At 44.8% G+C, this 7,925-nt stretch overlaps 2 protein-coding genes across 2 annotated transcripts; both read right to left on the reverse strand.

Moving 5' to 3' along the window:
* On the reverse strand, nt 1-2,911 carry LOC142796203 (cholesterol transporter ABCA5-like). Its single transcript, XM_075886364.1, has 3 exons — nt 2,479-2,911; nt 1,228-1,477; nt 1-546 (listed from the first exon to the last, which is right to left on the reverse strand). Exons 1-3 carry the CDS (start codon nt 2,687-2,689, stop codon nt 360-362), a joined length of 648 nt encoding a protein of 215 aa, XP_075742479.1. The 5' UTR covers nt 2,690-2,911; the 3' UTR covers nt 1-359.
* Nucleotides 2,912-4,064: 1,153 nt separating this feature from the next.
* Nucleotides 4,065-7,594, reverse strand: LOC142768620 (ATP-binding cassette sub-family A member 10-like). Its single transcript, XM_075870634.1, has 2 exons — nt 6,591-7,594; nt 4,065-4,272 (listed from the first exon to the last, which is right to left on the reverse strand). Exons 1-2 carry the CDS (start codon nt 6,702-6,704, stop codon nt 4,090-4,092), a joined length of 297 nt encoding a protein of 98 aa, XP_075726749.1. The 5' UTR covers nt 6,705-7,594; the 3' UTR covers nt 4,065-4,089.
* Between the last annotated feature and the right edge of the window lie 331 nt (nt 7,595-7,925).

A 7,925-nucleotide genomic window follows, 5' to 3' on the forward strand; every position in this document is an offset into this window, starting at 1 on the left:
AACCTATCAGCTGTCTATTTAAAAACTAGGGCGTAAAAATACGTAAAATAATTAATTCCGTCGAACGCGATCAAGACATATGAAAACTATGAAAGTGCAACGTCAGCTCTTCACAACATAGCGGCTAACTTCCGAGACAAGAGCCTGTATGTCAGCCTCGAAAGAACCCAGCAATCATGGCGAGAAACCCTCAATCATAGCAATCATGCCAAAGAGTACACTGGATCATTACATATGTAGCGTCTCCTCTAATCCCTGGCCTCCGCAATTTCGCCCATTGATTCAGAATACCAATATTTTGGAATATTAACGTCACCCCCCATTGGTTTCTCGTGCATGAGTCGGGCTTCTGTTCGTACCTACAAAAACAAAACAAAGCAAAAATTGCTGTATTCGTTGTTTCGCTTACGTTCCTCGTCCTTGCTACTTTTGACATCGGTGGATTCTTTGGGCTTTGCGCTGTTTACGGCGTCGCCGATTCCACCACTGCTCTCTGGTTCGCTGGACTCGGCATCCGCTTCCATGACCACGTTCTCCTCGTCCACCCTTTGATATTGGAGCAGTGCAAAATAGGCTTATATAACTGCACCGGTTGATCGCATGTGCTCATCTCTATATGTCGAGAACGAAAGAAAAAACTGAGCGACTTAGTACCAACTGAGATTTGATTGATGATTTCATTGATATGTGGTGTTTAACGTCCCAAAACCACCATATGACTATGAGAGACGCCGTAGTGGAGGACTCCGGAAATTTCGACCACCTGGGTTTTTTTAACGTGCATTCAAATCTGAGCACACGGGCCTACAACATTTCCGCCTCCATTGGAAATGCAGCCGCCGCAGCCGGGATTTGATCCCGCGACCTGCGGATCAGCAGCCGAGTGCCTTAGCCACTAGACCACAGCGGCGGGGCCAACTCAGATTTGGTGAACACAGGCTAAACTATCAAAACAGGGTGGATGCCTTTTACCGGCTAGCACGGTATCTATGTGCGAGTATCAATTATAAAAACTTAGCTAAGCCTCCTTTCACCCCTGCTAAACATCTCTTATCATAAAAGCTGAATCAAATGGTGTTCTTATGCGGCTGGACACTCCTCTGCCACAAGATTGTTTTTTTTTCGGCTTAAGTATTACTGCTAGAAGTGACCGTGCTAGCTTGGTTGTTTAAGAGGGCTTTCCATTCTGACGTGATGACAACTTGCAATGGTGGCTGTGTTTCTTACTTCAGTAAGACGTCTTCAAGCGAGGTAGCGGCCAGACCCATAGTGAAAATGCCGAGGTTGCGCTTGTTGGCCTCGATCGCCTTGAGCAGCTGGACGAGCTTTGTGTGCTCCGGGTTGCCGAGAGAGAATACGAGAAAACCCCGACGCGCGAGGAACACATCGGCACCCTCGACCACGGTCTTGAGGAATCCGATGATGTGCTTCACGTTTGGCATCTCAGTCGTCGTCATGTGCAGCCGGTAGCCGATTCCTGTGAAAGCACACGGGTTCTGTTTTGTACTACATGGCATATAGCAACTGCTGTAAGACGCGCGTGCCGCGTAACCACTTGGGCAGATATTCTTCCGCAAATCAGCGAAAACTCTTTTTTTTTTTTGAAGAGCCACTTCTTATTTCAAATCCTTGGAAACAGAACATACAAGCAGTTCTATTGAACAGCCACCTCACACAGAAGGATCTATGCTGTCAATGCAGTCGCATAAAGAAATGCGTGCCTTTGCGAAGCGTATGCGTTTTCTTTTAAAGTCCAAAGCCACTGAGCGTTTTCAAGCATAAAAATCTGAAATAAACCTAAAAGTCATGAGTAACAATACTTTCGGTAAAGGCGAATATGTGATCATTCTATATATTTAGAAGTACTGGATGTCGCCGAGACTATCCTAAGGACGCGCCGCCTACATAAGGGATTGTCGAGCCCTATAACAGAGAAGCGAAAGTGGCAATGTTCAGCTTTTTATCACTTCGGGTTCCTACATTATTGGTGGCGCTAGAAAAAAGCGTTAACATACGTAATGAGTCAGTGGTTACTATTATTTTTCATACAATTCATGCTATAAAACATCATTATTATGGTATGTAACATCAATATGCACAGAAGGCCGTGAGGGTTGATGAGCTCCCAATAATCTATACGTAGTTGTTGCGTTCGGCATTCCCTTTAACACCGTGATCGCTTGAACTCGTTTGACTAGTGAGCAAAGAACATCTATTTCACTGTGCTCGGAGGGGGGGGGGGGAGATATAGCGTGATGAAATAGCTTTTGCACCTTTTTCGGGGTGCAAGAAGAACCTTAAACTCACCGTCAAGGTAGTCGGCAAGAGGGTGCAAAAGGGGCACTTGTTCTCTTGAAGCCTCGCCAGCACATGCCCTCACCCAAGCTACACTAATGCTGCCCTTCCCCGGCTGCGCTTCAACATTGGTTTGTACCCCCCCCCCCCCCAAGAGGAAATTGTGCCGACGACCATGCTCACCATATTTCCTTCGCAGGAAGATGGAAGAGCCGCAGCAGCGCACGCTACCCGATGAGATGATGGCAGAACGGTCGCCGAGAATGTCTGCCTCCTCAATGGAGTTGGTGGCCAACAGTATGCCACGCTGACCACGGTTCTTAAGAATGGCGTGCCACAACGCGTTCCTCGCTTCGGTGTCGCATCCCACGGTTGGCTCGTCCAACAGCAGCATCTGCAGTGCCCGGCCGTGTCATTACCGCATACTTACATATTGACCAGTTGATATGAAGTGTGAACATTGACCATATTTAAACAAATATCCATTGAAAATTTCTCCACCATCTACTACCATATTGTATAATTATGATGGAATGATTTTAATCATGATGGTGGGCATTGTAGGGGCTATGGCGAAGACTGGCTGGATGTGTCGTGCTGCACTGAACGCACTATCGTCCGCTCCCCACTCCCCCCTACGCCGTGTATAAATGGGCAGCCTCCATATCTGCGTGCAGTTGCCTACCATTAACGGGGACAAAAAGAGCAGCAGTTCACAGCAACAGGTATACATGGTAAGCGCATTCTCGCTGCCGGAGGATACGCCTAAGATGTGCATAAAAATTTCCCTGATTCAATATCAGTTCAATGATTATGTACTGTCTGCGTCAAATGAAACCCGAACAGCGGAAAGCTTTCGCGATATTATAGTGCACGCTGTCAACTTAGCAGCATGGACAGGCACGCATATATGCGCATAGCTGCCGAACAGGATGCGCGCGCCTGTCTATGATGGTAACTGGGCGGTGTGCACTATACCATCGCGAAAGCTTGCCGCTGTTCGGGTTTCATTTGCGACGGATAGTACGGTGTCAAGTTTCAGCGGTCTTGTTGTGCAAGCTTTCACTTATAGACTGATCGACGCCTCACAACAAGTCTCAGACCTGGATGACATTTGCTGATGATATTTATGGATTAGGAGTTTTGTGGTAAATACCAAACTCTCAGAAAGCACAATATGCGAGCGACTGAACCACTGCATAACGTTTGAGGTAAATGTTCATTGCTAGTGTGCATTTATCGAAGTTTTCTTGCGAGTCGCTGACTTGCTTTCGGAATTACAGTAACCCGCCACTTTTTTCACATAAACTTTTTCAAGCAGAGCTATGGTCCTGATTTCTTGTTTTTTCGAGGTCATCTATAAAGCAATTTCACCTTCGCTATTTTTTATATATTACAATTAGGCGTATATTCTCTCAGCTGCCTCAGAGCACGCAAATTCAACAAGTCACCAAGTATTTCATACATTTATGAGCAAGCAGGGCACGGTGATTCGAGAAGTATCTTCTCCAGGATTAGCAGACGTACGTTCCCGTTACCATCACTGTTTGCACTGACGCGCGAACGCCGCTTCAATAACTACAGCGGTGGAGTTTTTTTTTTTTTTCGCCAAGGGTTTGTTATGTTACGCCAACTTAGATGCAAAAGAAGTTAGATTCTAGCATTACTTGGTATGACACTCCAATTTTCTGTGGCCGCTTTCACTGCTTGCGTCCCGTAGAGAGTGGTTTTACTCGAACTTTGCAAAACTCGGGTGCATGACTGCAAAAAGCGCTGGACGCCCTTTGCTATAGTTTACTGGCAGCCACTGCTGTGCTCTACCTTGGGATCACCGATCAGGGCAATGGCTAGCTGTAGCTTCCGTTTCTGGCCGGTGTTGAGACGCTTGACGAGCTTTTCTTTGTACTCCTGCATCTGGAAAGACATCACGAGGATCTGCAGCGTTTCCAGCGTCTCCTTGTCGGACAATCCTCGGATCTGCGGCAGTTAAAATCAACATTAGTGAAGGCCTATAGCAAATTTAAAGGCTATATTGGAGGGGGAAGAAAAGCGCTGTCTTTATCAATTCCTGGTGTAATTATTGGTTGTACATGGAAAGAGATACGTGCGGAACCAACATTTGGTCAAGCAAACTAAGGCTTATTTTTTCTGACGACATCATTGAGCCAAGGACGGCGACTTCCTTTGAAGAAAAGACAGCTGCTGTGACATTTGACACCTAGGGTTCATTCGAAACATTCTTATTACTAGATACCACTTTGTTTTCGCTATTCAGCTGGATAGCTCCGTTTGGAAATGCACTCAATATTAGGCGCTAATAAGTTGAGCTGTTCAACTGTTTTACGGAAAACTGCATACCATACTAACAATCAACAATTCAAAATAGTTTGTTTGCATGGACTAAGACTCCCATTCTGACATGTGTGAACTTCAGATCATTAGTTGAACCACTTTAAGACTATAGGAAGAAATGTAAGTTGAAGGGCTTGTTTTTTTTTCTTAGACAAATATGAATGAGAACTGACAAATAAATATACCACGGAAAGTACAGGATGTTATTCGAAGTAACTGTAAGGTAAATGTGAAGAAAGAAAAGTGGAGGAAAAGATAGCTTGCCGTGGGAAGAGAAAGAACCTGCGACCTTCGAATAACACATCCGATGGTATACCATCTGAGCTAATACAATGGAATCCTCCCGTCCACTTTATTGGGATACGTATGCGCAGTCGGAGCGTCAGTCAGTACCACCTGTTACATTTGCGGTGAGGGCGGGCCCTAATTTTTGGCCTTTTGGCGTCACGTAGCACGTGATCTTATTACGAGCTGGCCGCTGACAAATAATCCCTCGCATACCGCTTGAAGGCATTAAGTCTACCAGAATGGGACTTTCGCTATGAATGAAGGAAAGATGAGTAAACTCAAGTCCTTGCTTTCTTTGTTAGACACAACATTAATGCGAGGTGACAGACAAATATGCCATGGAAAGTATAATGGATGTTGTTAGAAGTAATTGTACGGTAATTGTGAGGAAAGAAAAGTGGATTCAAAAATAACTTGTCGTGGGCAGGGACCAAATCCGCAACCTTTGAACAACGCGTCCGACGCTCCATATTGCGGCGTGCGTGGAGGAACGATGCCTCCCACACTCGCCGCAATGGCAACATGAGGCCCTCACGGACGCGTCCACGTTTGAAAGCACATACCCCGTAAAGTGGACGGTGGGACAGCCCACGTGGTAGATCAGTTGGTAGAAAAGCGGACGCGTTATTTGAAGGTGGCAGGTTTGGTCTTTGCCGACGGCAAGTTAATTTTAAGTCCAGTTTTTTTTTTCTTCTCTATAATCTTACAGTTACTTCTAATGACATCTCCTATATATATTGTCCATGGCATAATTGTCTGTCAGTTATCCTTTATTAAGAAGCATTTTACCCAGTGTGTGCCAGGTAGTGATTAATTTTCTAACGACTGAAAGCGCCGCAATCATCAACAGCTCTGCAGTGGACGCAAGCACCGAGAACAAATTACAAATATTGCATCTTAGCAATACCCGTCTCGATTTCGCTCACGTCGTACCATATTTCGCAAGACGAAAGAAATATTTCGTGCCTATTGTTACGGATTACAGCACCTCTAAAAGCTAAGATGGTATCCATCGCCTCCAGAACGAAATATCATTTTGCTTTAGCTTCAAGTAGCCGTAGAGTTCTCGTTGTACGTGGTCATTGACGCGCTTTCAAACTTTAAAAATACCAAAAAGGTAAAGAAATGCAATTCAGCAGCGTCTTAACAGCCACAAACGTCCTTGTGTACAACAGCATTGTTCGGCGGGGTGCCTGCTACATACAGTTGGAATCCACGGGGTAGTGAATTATTAGGACAATCCACTGCGGTGGTGTAGTGCTACCGGTGTTCGGCTTCAGGCTGGAGGATCGTGGTTAAATCCCTGGCACGGTGGTAGTATTACTATGGAAGAGAAAGTCAATATGTCCGTGCCGTGTGGGATGTCAGTGCTCGTTAAAGATCACCAAGTAATCAAACCAGAGAGAAATACTCTATCGGTTCATTGTGAGCTGTCCGCAACGATACAGAAATTCAGCAGTTATTACACCACACAAAAAGAGTAAGACGGCAACAGAAACGTCAGCAAGATGTCAAGAGGCCCCATTTTTCAGTTTTGTTCACGAAGAATCAATCATGTCGTCGATTCACCGCTGCAGTTTTTTTTTTCCCAGGCGTTGCATTGTCCTGTTTGAAACATGCGTACATAGTGCAAATAAAAGTTTGTTATCGCTCACCCTGCCGAACAGCCAAAGATTTTCCTCGACTGTCATCTCGCGGTAGAGAGCGAAATGCTGTGGACAGTAGCCGACAGATTGCCGCACAAGTGTCTTCTTCTTGCGGACGTCCATGCCGTTCACAAAGCATGTGCCGGAGTCAGGTTTAACTGAACCTAGAATTCCGCAGTCATTAATGATTCGTGATAAGTACAGGCCTTTTCAATCATCCTTTTCCTAAAACATTTGAAATTACGGCCACTGCGACGTTTACATGCAATAGTGGGGCATTTTCTTGCTTGCACCTGTGGCTATTTTACAAATAAAAAGGTGTTGCCACGATGCATCAAAAAAATTCTAAAAAGCGCCGCTAAATACGTAGAGTAAATTATCAGGTCTAATTTGTCACCGCAGTGCATCGAACCAGCTTCTGATGCCTGCTACTAAATGCATGTACTATCAACAGCACGAAAAAGTTTGCGGAAAGTCGAATGTTTGATAAAGGTAAATTGTCGCTTTGTCGGGAATTGTAATGTCAAAATAAATGTTGCATAGTGCAGTTGGTGTTCCGACCTGTACAATTACCTGGTTGATTAAAAGCATTAAGCACTGATGTGGCAGAAATCCGCATTTGTTGCGGATCCGACGTCCCGCAAACTTTTGCTGTTGATAGTACATCAGTAAACACTTCGCTGATCATCCTGTATTCGATGAATCAAAGAATCGACCCTCATCTCCATGCACTGCATATTTACCCTATACAAATAGCAACAACTGTCCTGCTTCAAATAAAGACAAGGTCTATAACTGAACATGCTGTGCATGGCTCGTCTATAGCAGATTAATGACAGCAGAGCTGAGCCTACATTTACCGTGTCATAGCGCGCTGTTGAACACACTGTTTACAGAAAGTGATAAAGCACTATTAGTCGGGCAAACTGCATAACGGAAAACCTTTAGCTTTACAATTATGACAATCTTTCTGGTTACTAAGAGAGGGGAGGATTTGAAAACAGACGCACAAAAACGTGGCGGCATATCCCACACAATCTGCCCTCTGAAAAATAAAATGAGTCTTTCGACAGTCCTGCCCTGCCACGCATAAGGCACGTCAACTCATTTTGGGGGCCATTGTGCTCTTGTCGCAGAGCCATGTGACCCACAAGAGAGTCAACGGGCCCCTTCTAAGAGAGTCACGTAAGTGGAAAGTCGGGAAAGCCCGAAAGGAGCCACACGTATACTCTTTCTTTTAAGTACATGGTAACAAATTTCATGCAAGGCAGCCACATAGCGGACGCCTAAAAGGTATTATTATTATTATTATTATTATTATTATTATTATTATTATTATTATTA

The sequence above is a fragment of the Rhipicephalus microplus genome, chromosome 1, assembly GCF_043290135.1.
Source record: "Rhipicephalus microplus isolate Deutch F79 chromosome 1, USDA_Rmic, whole genome shotgun sequence".
Lineage (NCBI taxonomy): Eukaryota > Metazoa > Arthropoda > Arachnida > Ixodida > Ixodidae > Rhipicephalus > Rhipicephalus microplus.

What these genes read in the sequence shown, in the direction of transcription:
- LOC142796203 (XM_075886364.1), bottom strand. Translation starts at nt 2,689, where the DNA reads ATGCTGCTGTTGGACGAGCCAACCGTGGGATGCGACACCGAAGCGAGG. An exon ending in CTTCCTGCGAAGGAAATATG is followed by an intron (nt 1,478 to 2,478) that starts GTGAGCATGGTC and finishes GTGCTTTCACAG; the next exon opens with GAATCGGCTACCGGCTGCAC. An exon ending in CTTGAAGACGTCTTACTGAA is followed by an intron (nt 547 to 1,227) that starts GTAAGAAACACA and finishes CCAATATCAAAG; the next exon opens with GGTGGACGAGGAGAACGTGG.
- LOC142768620 (XM_075870634.1), bottom strand. Translation starts at nt 6,704, where the DNA reads ATGGACGTCCGCAAGAAGAAGACACTTGTGCGGCAATCTGTCGGCTAC. An exon ending in ATCTTTGGCTGTTCGGCAGG is followed by an intron (nt 4,273 to 6,590) that starts GTGAGCGATAAC and finishes TAACTGCCGCAG; the next exon opens with ATCCGAGGATTGTCCGACAA.